Genomic DNA, 19,871 nt, shown 5'->3' on the forward strand with positions numbered 1-19,871 from the left:
TTGGCAAAGTAATGTCTCTGCTTTTTAATATGCTGTCTAGGTTGATCATAACTTTACTTCTGAGGAGTAAGCGTCTTTTAATTTCATGACTGCATTCACCATTTGCAGTGATTTTGGAGCCCAAGAAAATAAAGTCTGCCACTGTTTCCACTGTTTCCCCATCTGTTTGCCATGAAATGATGGGACCGGATGCCATGATCTTAGTTTTCTGAATGTTGAGCTTTAAGCCAACTTTTTCACTTTCCTCTTTCACTTTTATCAAGAGACTCTTTAGTTCTTCACTTTCTGCCATAAGGGTGGTGTCATCTGCATATCTGAGCATAAAGCATACTTATCTCCTCAGACACCTTCTGTACATGTTAGAGAGACATGACAAACACTGTAGTAGAGAAAAGTAGACACCCATTTCAATCCAACACTTACTTGTTGGATTGAATTAGAAAAAACTACATACATATATCAGGCTGTTGGACTTTTAAAAAATCATAGTTCTTACAAAAACTGAGAAAATTTGTTTGTAACCAAATCTGGGTAGATGGTTGATTTGGAAGGTAGTCAGTGGACTCATTTAATCTTTCACATTATGAATCCGTCCATGGGCTCATTAAATGTCACGTTGCCTTTTAATGTTGCTGGGGGCTGCCAGCAATCTCTTAAGTTCTCAAGAGAGGTATTATAAATTCAAATCATTTTTGTCTTCCTCATTAATTCTGGAAAAGATACTGAGTTTTTGTTATTTCTGGTATCAGAAGTCTAAATGATCAACTGCCATTTCATATCAGAGGAACATTTCTTTTATTCTTGTGGTGGTAGTCTGAGTGTTATCAACATATAGCTCTTTCCTAAGTACCAAGTAAAGCCTCAGAAATGCTAGAGTTCTCTCCTTTCTTAGGAGATCATGGCCATCAGAGAGAGCCTGCTTTTCCTACAACATCAGGAAAGGATAATGGTGGTGGTGGTGGTAGTGGTGATGATGACAATGAAGACGATAATGACAGCAGCTCTAGTTTTTCAAATTTTGTGCCTGACATTGAGTTAAAGGCTTTTTTTTTTTAACAATAGCTCTATGAAATAGATTCTATTATATGCCACTTTACAGATGAGAAAATGAACAAGGATTAGTTAGAAATAAGAAATCCCAGTAAATATTTGTTGAATGAATACGTGGGAAATCACTTAGTGACCAGTTTTGATTGAAAGTCTATAATCTGGGGCTTGGCACTCTGTGATGAATGCTGAGGTATAGAACAAGGATGGGCAAACTTTTTCTATAAGGGGCAAATAGTAAATATCTTAGACTTTGCAGACCATCTAGTGTCTGTTGCATTTATTCAGCCCTGCTGTTATAGCATAGAACCATCCATAGATATGTACGAGCATGGCTGTGTTCCAGTAAAACTTTATCTACGGAAATAGGAATCAGGATCTTCCAGCTGACAGTCTGTAGTTTACCAGCCCCATTATATTTTTTTTTCCTCTCCCTCTCTATAAAGAGTATCTATGATGGGACCATTTTGACATAGCTTGTTTATGACAGCAGTCAGGATATAGCTGACTGGATGTGGAATTCCTTCTGTTGAAGAAAGAAGTAAGAGGGTTCTTACAGATTATTTTTTCCTAAACAATTTATCAAAGGAAAATTTTAGGAAACAGAGGAGGATTTCTTCATATTTTAGAAGAGCCAAGAACATAAAATTCAATTAAAGGCTATCTCTTATTGTATTGAAAATATGATCTTATTTATAGATATTTTAGAATCATGCTATAACAGCTAGAAGGTCATCTGGCTCATTTATTTCAGATAATGATAGTGGAAGCCAAGGGAAGAAGGATTTGTTCCATATCGTTTATCTAGTTAGAGACAGAGTTAGAGACAGGCCTTTTCCATTTAGTTCATGCTTTATACTTTTCAGGAATACTATATTCACGTGGCAAATGTTTATTGAGTTTCCTCCTCTTGTTAAACCACTGTCTTGGTATTTAAGGAGGCAGGAGAGTATCTCAAAGAGTTCACACTAGCCTTGGTGGAAGAGAAGATTATGTATATAAAAACCTAACAAACAGTAGCAAACAACATCAGATTCTGAACAATTATGGCCAACAGTGTTCTAAGAATTCAAGGGAGGTATCAAACTGTAGGGGCTGAGGTGATCAAGAAAGCATAATAGATTAATTTCAGCTTGAAGAATGGATTTGGGTCTGATACAGAAAAGGACATGGGAAGCTGAATCCTGTGTGGGGAGAATGTTCTGAGCAAAGGTGTGGGAGGCAGGGTAGGCAAGACTTTAGAAATGGTTTGGCCCAAATGGAAGCTCTCTGTTGGGGAGCACTAGGAGTTGAGGCTGAGAAATTAAGTTGGTACCAAAATAGAGGGCCTTGAATATTGGGGAATTATTAAAAACATTTTGAGCAGAGAGAGAATGCTTTCAGTTCTGGACTCTGGAAAGGTAATCTGACAGCAGTGTGCAGGATAGGTTTAAGGCATAAGATCTGAAAAGAAATCCAGATTGCATTCTTAAATTCACAAGACTCCAAAGAGCAAAGGGATTGTGTCCTCTGGAATGCAGAAGGGAATACTTGTGGTCATCTATTATTATGTGAAACAAGGGACCTGACTCACTTATGCATCCATCAAGCACTGTTGTTTATGCTACATTAGATTGGCAGGTTTATTCATAAAATTCTTAGAAGCCAGAGTCCTATGTTTCTGTAGTCACAGCTAGAAGCTGGAGATTGTCTCCTACTTTCTCTTTAACCTCCTTGGGAACTAGTTTGTTGTTCTATATGGTGAATTGTTAGTAAATATCTTAGTCTCAGAGGTCCCTGCCAAAGACAGCAAGGTTTAAGCATAATAGGAACAAAGAAGATGGACATAGCCAAGAGGTAAGGTGAAAATGAAGAGCAGATGGAGGTATATTTTTCCTTCATATCTTGATCTCAGGGCCTTGAGTAAATGCTGGGGCAGATTTTCAAGCACTTTTTGAATACCAGAATACAGTATTTCCTATCTTTCTTTTCAAACTGAATTTCTAAAGGTGGGAGTTAGTTCCTATGGGGAAAACACTAAAGTTGTATTGGAAAATTGTTTGTGTATATAGAGAGCCAGAAGCCTCTTGTTTTCAAGTTTTCTTACTTTTATATGTACTGGTTGTAGGAGAAAAGGACAGTGAGGATGGAATATACATCCCATCTGTTTTCTCACTGTCCAGTAGAGGATGAAGTATTTGCTTGACTGCAAATAATGTTCTCTTCTGTTGGGCCTTGGGCATATTTGATCCTGGAAAATTAGACAGTGTAAGACACTTGAAGTAGGAGTTCTGCTCAGCCTGTGGTCAGGTACACACATTCTCCCTCTGTCATCAAGTAGTACTGATAGCTTTATCCCAGTGAGCCCAAATTCTTCCTGCCTCAGTGGGTTTGGAGAAGGCACAGCATCCATCAAGCACCTTTCCCATCTATCAAGCTGATGTATTACTGACTTGGAGAGGCAGTATAGGTAGTGGAAAAGAATGTTGAATGTTACTGATAGAAAGAGCATGGTACTAGAAATTCAAGTCCAGAGAATCTGGAATTTAATCTTGAGAGAGAAAAGCTGTATGACCTTGAGCAAATCACTTTGCTTCTCTAAGCTTCAATTTCCCCAACTGAACTTGGCTTAGTTGTTCTTTAATGGCCCTTCCCCAGCTCTTAAATTCCTGTTTTATTTCTGAAAGACATGTGTTTTTAATAATTTGTAAGTAAATGTGTTTGTGCCAAATATTTAATAAGAAAATCATGTGGCTTTTCTCCAATGTTAGTTGTTTTCTTTTGAATACTAGTCGAGGTTTTTTACTGGAAGGGTAGTGAAAATATTAAAACAAGCTTCTAGATGATGTCTTTTAAAAATGGAATAACATATTCACACGTTCATCTTGGAAAAAGACAGGTACTTAAGTCAAAACCTCAAGGATCATGACCACATCTCTATTTCTGGGACTACAGATGATGAGAAATGAGTTCACATTCTTGATTATTTTGCTGATGGTGTGGAAAGTCTTGAAATGCGTGCTGTTTATCTACATTAGGATCCCCACTGCTACTAACCAGCTGAAACTCCTAAAGTACTCCTCTAAACTTTCTAGTGGGTAAAAGCTATGCTACCAATTTCTGATCTTTTCAGGGCTTCTGCAGTACAAATCAGATAGCTACTCAGCTTTCCTTATGGCTGGTTTAGGATTCAGCTTTCTTAGGTATGCTAAGTCTGTTACCACTATCTTTCTTTACAGCTTCCAAAATTTTGTTACTTTCCTCTCCTGGTCTTTGTCCTTGGGGTTGTAGGGAAAGAGCAAATTAGCTAAGATAGCAGTGGTCAGGCGCTCTCACCTCATGTTTTGTAAATAATGACTTTGCATGGTTACTAACATCTGAGATCTTTTATAGCACTGCGTGCACCTATCAAGCCCTTGTGGCTGTGTCTACTGGGTCAGCTACAAGAGAATATAGCATAGCTGCTGCTGCGCCAGCCCGGAGAGAATAAACATGTCTGCCGTTCCTACATCTCCTTGAAGTTTCCTCTAGCTTCCTCGCTGGCGCCTTGCATACCCTGGGTTCAGTGAATAGTGAGACAATTGGCGTAGTTGGCAGGATACCCAGCAGGTAGAGGAGCCTGAGGCTCCAATGGATGGAGGAAGCTAGTGGCCATGGTCCTGTCAGCATGGGCCCTGGTGGAAGATTGGGAGGCAGTGGACAGATCACCGTATAGCATTGAGAAGGTGTTGGCAGGTGAAAAGTTCCCGTTTGCCGGACAAGGTGGCACGGACTACCACTGGCACCATGGGGTGGATTTCCTGACTGCCCTGAAGGATGTGCAGAGATGCTTGGAAGAACTAGAGCTATGTATATTGAAATTAGAGCAACAACTTCATGGCCTTAAAGAACTCAATGTCTCTGACAGTGAGACAGAATTGTGTCTTTTTCAGACTACAGGTCCAGGTCCCCACTTGTTAGTGAGGCCGGTCGTGCAGCAGAAGAATGGGGCCAAGAAGGTGAGGCCCCAGGAGGCCTTGAGCACCAAGGAGGCCAAAGAGAAGAGGAACGGCACCAACTCTGCAGCCAGGGTGAAGCCCAGGAAGGTGAGCAAGGAGCAATCCCATTGGAGAGAAAGAAGAAAGTGAATAGGGAAAGTGAAACCACAGTGGCAAGTTTAGAGCTGGATCAGGTCCTGCTTAACCCACCTCCGTGGAGCCCTGAGGAAACCACTGAATCTGCAAACAGCTTCACAGGATGGCAAGTGAAGCTCAGAAAATACAGTGAGGACCTGGACTTCAAGGTGGTGGGTGATGACTGGGAAACCATCACCATGCTTGGAATTGGCTGGACATCCACCCTATCAGCTTCTATACTGGTCTGGCAGGCGGAGGAGCCTCCAAAAGTTGACAAGCATTTTATAGGCGGCATGCAAGTTGCCATTTTGAACAATATCCTGTCTACCCTTTTGGTTCCTTAATTGCCACCTCAATGGTGGCAAGCTTGGGAGAAGTAGTGGAATGGTGGCAGGCGAAGGGGATTAGAAGTATGAAGACCCTGAAGTGGGTGGCCAGCTGGTAAAGGCCCCATCTGGGTTATGCAGATGCAAACGTGGGCTGATTTGCTGGCAGAGGGAGTTGACAGAAATAAAATTGATAAACAGCCCAGTGCTCTGCTCCTTGAGCTATGGAGTCAACTGAGACCGGAACAGCAGTTTACCAAGTTTGGGAAACACCAACAGCAAGAGATACAGGTGGTTCAGCTAGAAGATTACATGGCATCCAAGGATGTTCCTTCGGATGCCCTTTTCCACTTTGAAATACTGTAAAGGCTGTGTGCTTAACTTTGGAAATTGGATGACTCCCCGTGTGGAGGTATACTGTAAAGGCTGTGTCCTATGATTGCTGCTAACCTCTGATGCTCTTGGAGATTTAGAACAGTGTGCACCAGAGGTTATAAAGCATACAGAATCATGTGGATGGGCTGTGAACACCGCAAAAAATCTGCTCTTTGAAGGGTGGGCCTGGTGCCTGTGTAGGGTTTTGTGGGTCCTTAATAAAAACCCCGCAATTTGAGGACCCTGCAATTTCACAAGGACAGACAGTGGACTAGACTTGGCCATGGAAGATAAAGGCACTCCACACGTGGTGGGTGGCTCTTCTAGCCACATGAGGGCAAGGACTACAACATAAGTTCCAGGTAATACCTGGAGTTGGGTTTTGGTGTGTATTGGGGATGTAACTATTTGCTGTTGTAGCATCTACTGCTGTTGCAGAATGTAGGTTCAAGGGTCAATGTTACTAAGCCAAGGGAATATCACAGGAGATGGACTGCGCCTGGATTGTGAGGTGAGAGACCCTGAAGGGGTAGAATATAGAGAAAGAGCAAATTAGTCAATATGGCGGTGGTCAGGCCCTCTTGCCCGCATGTCCTCTTGCTCTTACCCCACATTTTGTGAATAATGACTTTGCATGGTTATGCAACATCTGAGATCATTTGTAGCACTGCACATGTGCATCATGACCTATATAAGCACCACCTGAAAAGCCCCTGTGGCTGTGCCTGCTGGGTGCACCATGAGAGAATACAGCATGTCTTGCTACTGTGCCATCCTGGGGAGAATAAACATGTCTGCAGTTCCTATGCCTCCTCCAGTTCCCTTCGAGCTTCCCCACTCATGCTTTGCCTACTCTGAGTTCAGTGAACAGCACAACAGGGGTTATGCCTTCAAAAACAAAAATTAACCAAAAAACTGTTTACTGTGACTTCCCCGGCAGTCCAGTGGTTGAGACTTCATGCTTCAGTAGCAGGGGGCACAGGTTTGATTCCAGGTCAGGAACTGAGATCTCGCAAGCCTCAAGACATGACACCCCCCCCCCAAAAAAAAAAAGCTTACACAAAGTGATAGCTAACTGAGTAGAGAATTGAGCATAGGAGAGTCCTGGGATAATCAGTGTGTTATAGTCTGAGCCCCAAGGATCATGTTATACATCTTTAAAAAAAAATATTTATTTGGCTGCTTGAGACTCTTTAGTTAAGATGTGCAGGCTTAGTTTTTCAGTGGCATGTATCAATAAATCTATTTTTTTTGGAAGATATTTCAAAGCAGTCAGTGTTCTACAAAACAGATGATTCACTCTCTAATCATATGGCTTGTCCAGGAAATAAAAAGGGAGAACTTTTTTTAACTGAAATTGCCAAATGCATTGTGAGGCTCTGATTTAGACAGACTAGCTATAAAAAGAGAAATCTGGATTTGGATTGGATATTAGATGTTATGAAGTTGTTTATAATTTTATTATGTGTAGTAATATAGTGATTGTATTTCATAGTCCCTTATCAGTTGGAAATACGTACTACACATACTGGAATATTTACAGTAAGATGATTTTGTGTCTGGAATATGCTTTTAAAAACTATATTAGTTTGCTATTAACAAATCACTGTAAACTGGGTGGCCTAGAACAACAGAAGTTTATTGTCTTCACAATTCTTAAGGATAGAAATCCAAAATTAGGATATTTTCAGCATTGGTTCCTTCTGAGGTTTATGAAGGAGAATCTGTTCCACCCTTCTATCTTCTGGAAACCTTGGGCATTCTTGGCTTGTAGATGGCATTCTCCTCGTCTCTTCATATTGTCTTCCCTCTGCATATCTGTCTCTGTGTTCAAGTTTCCCCTTTATTAAGGTACTAGTCCTATTGGATTAGGGCTCCTCTAATGATCTAACCTTAACATGATCATCTACAGACATCATACTTCCGATTAAGATCATATTCACAGGTATTGTGGGTTATCTTTTGGGGGGGACACAATTTAACCCATAGTAAATACTGCAGCAAAAAGTTTTTAAAGATTAGAAAATGTTGATAATTGAAACTCTTTGGGCACATGGGAGTTTATTATGTTTTTCTCTTTATTTTGTGTATGTTTGAAAATTTCCATAATTAAAATTTAAGAAATGTGTGTATGAAACAGATTAAATATTTGTACACATGTTCATAGCAGCATCATTCACAATAACCAAAAGGTGGAAGCAATTCAAGTATCCATTGACAGGTGACTAGGTAAAGAAAATGTGGTACACATATACAATGAAATACTATTCAGAGTTCAAAAGGAAGGAAATTTTGACACATGCTTCAACATTAACAGTAAAGATATTATGCTAATGAAATAAACCAGTCACAAGAAGAACAAATGTATGATTCTTCTGATATGAGGTTCCCAGACTAGCCAGAATCATAAAGACAAAATAGAATGGTGGTTACAGGGGGCTAGGAGGAAGAAGAGAATGGGGAGTTAGTGTTTAATGGATTCAGAGTTTCAATTGCAGAAGATGTAAAAGTATTGGAGATGGATGTTGGTGATAGTTGTCCTACAAAGTGAATGTAATTAATCCCACAGAACTATATACTTGAAAATGGTTAAAATAGTAAATTGTACAAACCAGCTAAAGACTTTCTTGAAGATACTTTAAAAGCCATTGGTCTTTGCAGTTAAACAGTAAATACTTATCAAAATAAGTCTATAAAAATAATCCTGATGGCTTATATTGTCCTAGGTAAGTTATAACTATTTCTACATGTCTTATCATTTCTATTACTGATTTCTTTATTTTGTACAAATCAAAAACATCTTCATGGCCCAGAGCAATCAACCAGTTACCCAGATTTACTGGTGCCTGTTTGAGGTTTTTTGGTTTTGTTTATTTTGTTTTATTTTAAAATATCAGTTCTTATTTCTAATCCCATTTAAAATAATTAAATGGGGAAAAATAAAATAAGAAAACAACCTTTTGGGCAACTTAAATGGCATTAAATCCTGGTCCCAAAATTTGTATTCAATACAAATTTCATGTGAAAGAAAAAAATCTCTGAATTGCCCATCTCTGTTCCTTTATTGTATTTCAAGTTTGTAGCTAAATCTCTCGCATTGAGTGTACCAACTAAATTTTTGGAAATTTTTTTTAATGGAAGAATTTTTTGTTTTACCTACTTTATATACTGAGAGTAAAAAGCTGGAAAAAATTTATAAACTGTAAAATGCTTTATGAATGTTATTGCCATTTGAGCTAGGGATTGGTAACAATTTAGAAGGTGATTACTCAAACTTTAAGTTATTCTTTCCCCAGGTGTATGATACAAGTTGACTTCAGCTATAAATATGAGATATATATCTATTTCATAAGGTAGTTGCAAGGAGGGAATAATTTAAGTAGAATATGTTAAATGAGTCAAGGAATTCACAAACCAAGGAACTGAACAAGAGAGTTCAGCTTTCCAAATTGCTTAGATCAGGGGAGAATTATCATAATGTGAACTTCAAATCAAACCTGGGCACCACAAGGTAAGTAACTGTATTTGCAAAATTCTGTTTCCTGAAGAATTTCTTGGAACTCAAGAATTTCAGGAAGTGAGAAATGGGATGTAACTTTCTTCTTCATCCTCATTGTATACAGTAATTGGCTTTTGGGGTGTGTGTGTTATAGATGTGAGATCTGAAATCCGACTTTTCTCTTGCTCTTTTGGAAGCATTTCCCCCCCCCCTTCTTCCCCAAAGAGTGGAAGCCCAGGGTGGTGTGTGTGTGTTGTTGCTCAGTTATGTATGACTCTTTGTGACCTCATGGACCCTGTGGACTGTAGCCCACCAGATTCCTGTCCATGGGGTTTTCTTGGCCAGAATACTGGAGTGAGTTGCCATGTCCTCTTTTCAGGGGATCTTCCCCACCCAGGGATCGAATCTGTGTGCCCTGTGTCTCCTGCGTTGCATGCAGATTCTTTACCACTGTGCCACCTGGAAAATTACTTCTAAGGTATCTAGATCCTATGAGAATAATTTTCATTCAGACTATAAGCAGTCAAAGGAGAGTAACAGAGAGTAGAAGATAATAACCAGGCAGCTACAATTGGAACTGCCATTCTTCCACCCTACTCTTCCCCTCCTTTCCTTCAGCTCTCTTTTATTTTGTTAAATAAAATGACTTGGAACATGAAACATGGCATTTCTTCAGGCTGAAACCAAAGTTAGTAGACTAAGTAGGAGCTAGTGCATGTTAAGTCTCTGAATTGTGTCCAACTCTGTGCGACTCCATGGATTCTAGCCTGCCAGTCTCTGTCCATGGGACTTTCCAAGCAAGACTGCTGGAGTGGGTTGCCATTCCTTCTCCAGGGGATCTTCCTGACCCAGGGATCAAACCCACGTCTCTTGCATTGGCAGACAGATTCTTTACCACTGAGCCACCAGGGAAGCCAATAAATAGCAACTAAGCAAATGCCTTAATTTGACCTAATTTATTTGTGTGTTTGTCTGTTCAGCCACTATGAAACATTCATTCTGTGTGAGATCCAATGCTTAGTACTAAGACTATAAAAATAAATATTGGAACTTTCCTGGTAGTTCAGTGGTTAAGAATCCACCTTGCAATGCAGGGGATGCAAGTTCAACCCCTAGTCAGAAAACAAAGACCCCACATACCAGGGAGCAGTCAAGTCCGTGCACCACAGCTGCTGAGCCTGCATAGTGCAGCCTGCGTGGACACAATTCAGGAGTTTGTGCGTCACAACAAAAACTCTGTGTGCTACAGCTAAGACCCAAGGCAGCCAAATAAATACTTAAAAAATAAATAAATCTCTGCCCTCAGATAACTTTTAGTCTAGTGGGAAAGAGCACAAGTAAGTAGGCTGTTACATTGCTCTGTGCTAAGTTTTCTGGTAGAAGTGGGCACCAAGTGTTGTAGGAACACAAACTTGGGTCCTCAGGGAAGATTTCCTGAAGAAAGTCAACCTGAGGAAACTCCTGGTGAATAATTAAGAGTAGGGAGTTAAGGAGTATTCATAAAATTTTACTTCATCTTCTATGAACATGGAGTAATATATGTCAAATACTAAAGGAAAGCATGGTTTAAGTATGGCCTGCAGGAAGTGAGGCAGTTGGAGTAGAAGCAAGAAAATGTTAGTTACAAGAATTGTGGGTAGGAGTTTGTAGTAAAATAGAAGATGACTTGTCAATGACCTGGTGGCTTACCAGTTTTGGATTCATGTCTTTGGAAGCCTAAAGACCTCAGAAAGTGTGAAATAGGGCTTCCATAAAGAGACAGCCTTTTCTGTGGTAGCATCAGAGCCGATAATCACCTTCTTGGTCTCTCCAGAGTGAGGTGTAGGTAGCATGACTCTGACCCTCAGAAACTTCCTAATGCATACTACCTAATAATAGAGTGGAACTCATGTGACCCTCTTCTCTCTCGTTCTTTTTGCAGGCACCCAAGAATACGTTTCCACACAGGCCTTGTAGATGCCCACCTCTACTGCTTGAAAAAATACGTTGTGGACTTCCTAATGGAAAATAAGTAAGGAGGGAGATTGAGTCAAATTCACAGCACTTAAGCTACCCTGTGACTTAGTTAACAGTTTTAAACCTTGATAATAAACCAGTTATGTAAATAACTAGTTTGTATAGATAACATAGTTTATTATAGAAATGAAATTATGTTATCAGCATACTGTTATTTCATCTGTACCAGCTTATATTTAGGGGGCCTGTGCTATAATAACCGGCAAATTACTTTTATAAAACTAATATTCACTTACGAAGCATCTTTCTACACAGCTTCAGGCTCTTCCTTCTTTCTGCAAGGGTGAGCTCCCCAGCTGTAGTGCTATTTGTCTCCAAGAGGTTGTCCTTTCCCTGGGCAATTGTCCCATAGATGGGCCCTCTTAGCAAAGGGCCAGACACTTACCCAAGAGAAGGAAAGAAAGAAGAGCAAGTTTTCCTCCAGTTTTGGAAAAGAAGTCCACCTCACTGAGTGAAGTTTCATGAATTTCATGAGTTCATGAAAATCATGAGTTAAGAAATGTGGTACTTTTGTAGTTTTGCTTTGATAATAGAACTGTGGGCCTTAAATACTCACCAGAGCTTTTCATGAAGATGGCACCGAAGGTGAAGAAGGAAATCCCTGCCCCTCCTAAAGCTGAAGCCAAAGCAAAGGCTTTGAAAGCCAAGAAAGCAGTGTTGAAAGGTGTCCACAGCCACAAGAAAAAGAAGATCCAGACGTCACCCACCTTCCAGCAGCCCAAAACACTGCGGCTCAGGAGGCAGCCCAAATATCCTTGGAAGAGCACCCCGGGAGAAACAAACTTGACCACTATGCCATCATCAAATTCCCCTTCACCACCAAGTCAGCCATGAAGAAAATAGAAGGCAACAACACACTGGTATTCATTGTGGATGTCAAGGCCAACAAGCACCAAATTAAACAGGCTGTGAAGAAGCTCTATGACGTTGACGTGACTAAGGTCAATACTCTGATCAGGCCTGATGGAGAGAAGAAGGCATATGTTCGACTGGCTCCTGACTATGATGCTTTGGATGTTGCCAACAAAATTGGGATCATCTAAACTGAGTCCAGCTGGCTAATTCCAAATATAAAAGTTTTCACTATGTAAAAAAAAAAAAAAAATACTCACCAGAGACTGTCTGATCAAACCAGTCAATCTTAAAGATCACAGGATGTGGGTGGGTTTCCAGAGAGAAAACTTCCATTTGTGGTTGATCTCAAGGATTTTTTTCATACATAATTTAATTAATTAATTAATTAATTAATTTTTTTTACTGTGGTGGATCTTCTTTGCCACACAGGCTTTCTGCAGTTGCAGAGAGTGGGGTCTACTCTCTAGTTGTGATGTGCAGGCTTCTCATTGCAGCGGCTTCTCTTGTGGAACACAGGCTCCAGCGTGAACAAGCTTCAGTGGTTGTGGGGTACTGGCTTCTCATTGCAGCGGCTTCTCTTGTGGAGCACAGGCTCCAGCGTGAACAAGCTTCGGTGGTTGTGGGGTACTGGCTTCTCATTGCAGCGGCTTCTCTTGTTGTGGAGCACAGGCTCCAACGTGAACAAGCTTCGGTGGTTGTGGGGTACTGGCTTCTCATTGCAGCGGCTTCTCTTGTGGAGCACAGGCTCCAGCGTGAACAAGCTTCGGTGGTTGTGGGGTACTGGCTTCTCATTGCAGCGGCTTCTCTTGTTGTGGAGCACAGGCTCCAGCGTGAACAAGCTTCGGTGGTTGTGGGGTACTGGCCGTAGAGCACAGGCTCAGTAGTTGTGGCGCGTGGGCTTAGTTGGTCCGCTGCCTGTGGGGTCTTCCCAGATCAGGAATGGAACCCGTGTCTCCTGCATTGGCAGGTGGATTTTTTACCCACTGAGCCACCATGGAAGCCTAATCTCAAGGATTTTGATAAGCAGTGCAACTAGAGTCCTCAGAAGAACAGGTAGGAAAAGATTTAATAACTGTCTGGTTAAGAAGATGAACAGCTAGTCTTCCTTGATGGCTTCTGGATGAGTTTCTACCTTACATGGTGCTGGTAACTGGAAAGCAGTCAGGCTGGTACGACAGCAATAAGTTCCCTCAGACGAGCTGGGGAAGGGAGTCTGAGAACCTGAGTTTAAGTGCTAAGCATGCTGTTGACTGGTGGACTTGGATATATACAAGAATATTGAGGGGAACGGAAATTGTCCCTCCATGCCCAATATAATATTTTTTTGCAGCATCCTAACCCTTACCACCTATAACTCCTGCTAACCCACTACAGAAACCCCATGTAGAGCCAGTGGTAAAATAAATTATTTGGGCTCCTGGAAAGCTTTCCCAGGTATTGTTGTTTCTCTGTTTTCTCTCACCAGGACAGTATTGCCCTGCTCCCTTTTGACTTATTATTCTGTTTTTTCATTCAATCAGCACATATTTATTAAGCTCCTGTTACGAGGCAGGCATTGTGCTAAATCAGCTGTGAGATCCATGGTGAATAAGCAGATAGGGGCTCTGCCCTCACAGATTAAAGTTATCAGGACCCATTTTCCAATTACCAGTGTCTGGGCTATCCATGTTTTAAAAGTGAAGTTAATTCTTTGCCATGAAAGTGTTTATTTTTTTTAATCCCAAGTGAAAATGAATCACTGTCAAATAGGTCCTGGCCTTGATATTCTGAGAGAGGATACAGTAATGGTAGAGACCTTTTTTTTTTTTTAATTATTTCCTATGGAAAATTTCACACAGATACAAAAGTAGAGAAAGTGATACAGTTAACTCCCATGTACCCCTCATACAGCTTCAGTTCAGTTCAGTCATTCAGTCACGTCCACTTCTTCGAAACCCCATGGACTGCAGCACTCGACTCTTCCCTGTCCATCACCAACTCCCGGAGCTTGTTCAAACTCATTGTCCGAAGAAAAAAAACTCATGTCCATCGAGTCGGTGATGTCATCCAGCCATCTCGACCTCTGTCATCCCCTTCTCCTGCCTTTAATCTTCCCCAGCATCAGGGTCTTTTCAAATGAGTCAGTTCTTCACATCAGGTGGCCAAAGTATTGGAGCTTCAGCTTCAGCATCAGTCCTTCCAATGAATATTCAGGACTGATTTCCTTTAGGATTGACTGGTTTGATCATCTTGCAGTCCAAGGGACTCTCAAGAGTCTTCTCCAACACCACAGTTCAAAAGCATCAATTATTCGCCGCTCAGCTTTCTTTACAATCCAGCTCTCACATCCATACATGACTACTGGAAAAAATAGCTTTGACTAGAGAGACCTTTGTCAGCAAAGTAATGTCTCTGCTTTTTAATATGCTGTCTAGGTTGGTTACAGCTTTTCTTCCAAGGAGCAAGCACCTTTTAATTTCATGGCTGCAGTCACCATCTGCAGTGATTTTAGAGCCCCCCAAAATAAAGTCTGTTCCATTGTTTCCCCATCTATTTGCCATGAAGCTGGGTTTTGAAAAGGTATAGGAACCAGCAATCAAATTGCCAACATCCATTGAATTATACAAAAAGCAAGAGAGTTCCAGAAAAATGTCTACCTCTGCTTTTTTGACTACACCAAAGCCTTTGTGTGCCATGAAATGATGGGACCAGATGCCATGATCTTAGTTTTTTGAATGTTGGGTTTTGAGACAACTTTTTCACTCTCCTCTTTCACCTTCATCAAGAGGCTCTTTAGTTCTTCTTTGCTTTCTGCCATAAGGGTAGTGTCATCTGTGTATCTGAGGTTACTGATATTTCTCCCGGCAAGCTTGATTCCAGCTTGTGCTTCATCCAACCTGGCATTTCACATGATGTACTCTGCTCACATGATGTACTCTGCATATAAGTTAAATAAGAGGGTGACAATATACAGCCTTGACTTACTCCTTTCCCAATTTGGAACCAGTCTGTTGTTCCATGTCTGGTTCTAACTGTTGCTTCTTGATCTGCATACAGATTTCTCAGGAGGCAGGTAAGGTGGTCTGGCATTCCCATCTCTTTAAGAATTTTCCACAATTTGTTGTGATCCACAGAGTCAAAGGCTTTGGTGTAGTCAATAAAGCAGAGGTAGATGCTTTTCTGGAACTCTCTTGCTTCTTCTATGAGCCAATGGATGTTGGCAATTTGACCTCTGGTTCCTCTGCTTTTTCAAAACCCAACTTGAACATCTGGAAGTTCACAGTTCACGTACTGTTGAAGCCTGGCTTGGAGAATTTTGAGCAAGCCCTCATACAACTTCAGTAGTCACCAGTTCATGGCTAATCTTAGTTTATATTTGCTACCACCAATCTTGCCACTGTCACACCAGGTTATTTTAAAGCTAATCATTATGATATAATTTCATCTGTAATGATTTCAGTTGTAATTATGTATAAATATTTCAGTATGTATCCCTAAACAATACCTCAATACTACTCTTGCACTTAAAAAAAAAATCTAAGAGCATTACCTTAATACTACCAAATGGGATTTTAGCTTTTGGTGTCTGAATATGCATTAGTTTTGCAACAAAGTCAGCCTCATCCTGGCTGCTGCAGCACCTTTGTAGCTCATTTGACCCCCACCAGTTAGCAGGTCCCCCACCTGGCAAGTGTAGTGTGGTGGTATATACCTGGAGGACAAGCCTCAATTTGGTGATTCTATGACTCCTGGCCAGAAGCTCCACCAAATGGGACTTTCCCAGAGCTTGTTGTAACAGAGGAGGATACAGAGCCTAGCTCAAACCACCTCCCCATCTCAAGGTCTTAAAGACCTTTATATCTTTCTTCTCCCCATCTACCCATTACCTCTCAGACTTGGTGAGATTAAAGGAGGCATTTATAGTAATCTGGTTATGAAAATGACTCCTTTAGAGATAGATAGGGAAAAGGAAACCTAGGAGAGAGATATAGCTTCAAAAAAGGACTGTTTTAGCAATCTTTTCTCTCACCTATGGAAATTAACATTCAGCCCTGTAAATTTTAATCTTCTATTAATACATATTAATATCTTCCACGCAGATTCCTTGAGATTAGATTCCTACCTGGATTGATAAGGCATTCAATATATGCTTGATGAATGGAAGGAAAGGAGATGTTGTGACAGTTTGGACAGCAGAAGTAATTAGGTATATCAGTAGTTCAAGAAGACATGAGTATTTCTGCAGTTGAGTAGAAAAGCTATAGGGAAGGCTGTGGAGAGAAGAAAACCTGTACAGTCTTTGACATGAGAAGTTTAAACTGAGCTGTGTGACCCTGGACAGGTGTCTACCTTTCTGTACCTCACTTTCCTCAGCTGGAAATTGGAACAGATGGTACCTGACACATAATGGTGATTGTGAAAAATAGTTGTAAAAAAAAAAAGAAAAATAGTTGTGAAGGGCTTAGAGTAGTACTTGGTGCATAGTAAAGACTTTTCATTGATCACCTGTGTTGCTGGACGCTAAAGATGAAACGATATAGTTTCTACCTTCAGGTTGCTCACAGTTTAGAGAGAAGCAGACAGGTTAAATTATTATAGTAAATGTGTTAAGTAGTATGAGAGTATAGTAGAGTAGTATAATAGTGTGCTAGAAGCACAAGGGAATTTGGGAGGGATGATGGAAGTACTTTATATCTTGATTTGGAGTAGTGATTGCAGTAGTATATATTTGAAAAAACTTATTGAACTGTGTGTTTTAAATAAAGGTAAAGTCTTAGTTGCTCAGTCATTTCCAACTCTGCAACTTCATGGAATATAGCCCACCAGGCTTCTCTGAATTCTCCAGGCAAGAATACTGGAATAGGTAACCATTCCCTTCTCCAGGGGATCTTCCTGACTCAGGGATCAAACCTGGGTCTCCTGCATTGCTGGCAGATTCTTTACCATCTGAGCCACCAGGGAACTCTTAAATAGGTACATTTTATTATATGTATTTTACCAAAAAAAATTTATTTTAAAAGTTTAAAAAATGAATTGGACTTATATATATATTTTTAATTCAAAGCAGTAGACATTTAATAAATACCTAAATATATTCCAATTGCTGTGTTGGGGGGTGAGGATACCAAGATGAATACAGTTTTACAGACCATTATCTCTGTAACTTTGAGAAAATTATATTATGAAACAAGAGAGAAAAAAATGAGTCAGAGGTCCCCAGTCTTAATAAATGCGAAAAGGGCACTTCAGGCAGCAGGAGTGTCATGACAGCTATGCTTTAGAAAGATGCTCCAGCAGCAGTGGGAGGGAGAGACTGAACAGTTATTGAACTGAGCTTAATAAGGTAATGTAGTTCAATATTGATTTTTAGCTAACAGTCTATCATTTCTCAGCTGGCTTACTATAACATTCTCCTTGCTAATCTTCTGCCTCCAGGCTATCCTCTTTTAATTCATCGGTCACAAAACTACTGGGGGACTTTTCTAAATTGCAAATCCGACTACATCATATTTAGTTGATGAGCATCACCACATCCAGCTGAAGTAATGCATGAGCCCAAGAAGTAGTGTCTGGGGTAATAAAGATGTGGCAGAAGTTGCCTTAGGATGCCACTGTTTAACTTGGATGCCGATGTCATGCTGAATGTCTGCTAGTCTACGTGTGCCTTAAGGCACTTAGCTTCATCAATATGTGTTCTTGAGTTATTTCTAACTCAAGCTTTCTAAGTATCAAATAAATCTTAGAAGCCATTAAAAAAAAAGAGGATTGATAAATTTGACTAATACCAGTTTTTAAAGTTCTGTGTTGTGGGGGAAAAAAATCCAGTAAACATAGTATAAAAATAAACAGAGGCTTCCCAAGGGGTTCAGTGGTAAAGAATCTGCCTGCACTGCAGGTGATGTGAGTTTGATCCCTGGATTGGAAAGATCGCCTGGAAAAGGAAAGGGCAACCCAGTCCAATATTCTTGCCTGGAAAATCCCATGGACAGAGGAGCTTGGTGGTCTACAGTCCATGGGGTCGCAAAAGAGTTGGATACACATGACTTAACAACTAAACAACAACACAAAAATAAACAACAAAGGTCTTGCAATACCAAGCTACCCCAAACACTAGTTTCCGTACATTACAAAGAGCACTTAAAATCTACTGAGTCAAAAAATAAAATAAAATAAAATCTACTGAGTCATTAGTAGATGACTCAGTAGAAAAATGGATAAAAGCTGTAAGTAGTGGGTTCGTAGAAAAAGCTAGTATACATCAAAAGATGCCTACTCTCTTAAATAAAAATACATGTTAAGCAGTTTTAATTATAATTTTGTATACTTATATGTATGACAGATTTTGTATTATTGTATGACAGATTTTTAAATTTTGTGATGAAGCTAGCAAGGCTGTGGGGAAATTCTCTTATACTTTTCTACATAAACTTTTTGTAGGGTAGTTGATGATACCTATCTGAACTTACAACTATATACTCCCTGCCTAAGCAGTTCCTCTTCAAAGCCTCTATCCCACAGAAATATTTACTTAAAAGTATGGAAATATTAGTTGCAAAATGTTCTTTGCAGCATTGTTCATAACAGGGAAAAGTTGTAACCGTTTAAACAGGGTAATTAATTATATTATTGTGCAACTGTTAAAAGAATGAAGTATGACTCTGTGTGGTGATGTGGAAAGATTTCCAAGACACATTTACTTTAAAAAAAAAAAAAGCAAATTGCAGTATTAGTGTATATTTTCAGTGTAACGTAATTAAATTTTTTGCTCTAAAGAAATAAAAAGATATACAAAAATATATTTTAGAAGGTCTTTTTATCCATTTCTGAATGTAGTTTGACAGATGGATATTCCAAAGATTGTCTGAAATTTTTAATTCAAAAATGTGTTGGATTTTATGGCCAGAGCAGAGCTTACACTGAGTATTATCACTGTGATGTCTCTTTAGGTTGAGTGGTAAGGTAAAAGTTTCTCCTCTTTTACAAAGTTATCTGATCTAAGCTTAAGGAAGCTGGCCATTTTGGAACTTTTTGTGTGGCTTAGCAAGAGTTGCTCCAAAAGGAGACTGGCCCTGTAAAGCACTCAGCAGTATGTTGGCTCTCTGAGCTGAAGCCTTGGAAGACAGGAAGTTTATACCAGAATTAGTCCTGGTTTCCTTTAGCACAGAAACCGGGGAAAGAATTGTCTTTCTTTTCCTTTTCCTGACCTGCTAGACCTGCTAGCCATTTTAAGAGACGTAGAGGAGGTTAATCTTTGAAAGAGGAAGAATTAAAACTGAATACTTCTTCCTGTTCACAAGAACCCAAAATTATAATCGCCCTCTTCTAGTGTTAAAACCCAATCTGTCAGTGCAGGACATACAACTTTAGGGTTTGGCCTTCAGAGCACCATCCATGTACCAGGCACTGTTTTGGGTACTTTTCACACTTCAGTTCATTCACTCCTTAAAATAGTTCTCTCATTTGGTATTAACTTCATATTATAGAAGAGGAAGATAAAGCTTCAAGTAATTTGCTCAATGTCATACAGTCAAGGCCCTGATAAAATCAGCCACTGTTGATGAATTGATTGCTAGCAACGTCCACCACATATCTCAGATGTCTCTGTTACACACACACACACATGTGCATGTATACCTGGGAGGATAAGAGAGCAGTCACAGCTTCCTGGTCTTAGCTAAA

At 40.1% G+C, this 19,871-nt stretch overlaps 1 protein-coding gene and 1 pseudogene across 2 annotated transcripts in view; both read left to right on the forward strand.

Moving 5' to 3' along the window:
- The window catches only part of EIF2B3 (eukaryotic translation initiation factor 2B subunit gamma), a 109,031-nt gene that overhangs the window by 55,252 nt on the left and 33,908 nt on the right, over positions 1-19,871 (forward strand). The window contains exon 6 of one of the 2 annotated variants that reach the window (XM_070468249.1): positions 11,263-11,352. The exons of the other annotated variant lie outside the window; for it this stretch is intronic. Coding sequence (XP_070324350.1) covers positions 11,263-11,352 — 90 coding nt within the window. The remainder of the gene's footprint in view (positions 1-11,262; positions 11,353-19,871) is intronic. 2 annotated transcript variants of the gene reach the window in all.
- LOC110139517 (large ribosomal subunit protein uL23 pseudogene) lies at positions 11,910-12,441 on the forward strand (annotated as a pseudogene).

This window comes from Odocoileus virginianus, chromosome 5 (assembly GCF_023699985.2).
Source record: "Odocoileus virginianus isolate 20LAN1187 ecotype Illinois chromosome 5, Ovbor_1.2, whole genome shotgun sequence".
NCBI classification, from domain to species: Eukaryota; Metazoa; Chordata; class Mammalia; order Artiodactyla; family Cervidae; genus Odocoileus; species Odocoileus virginianus.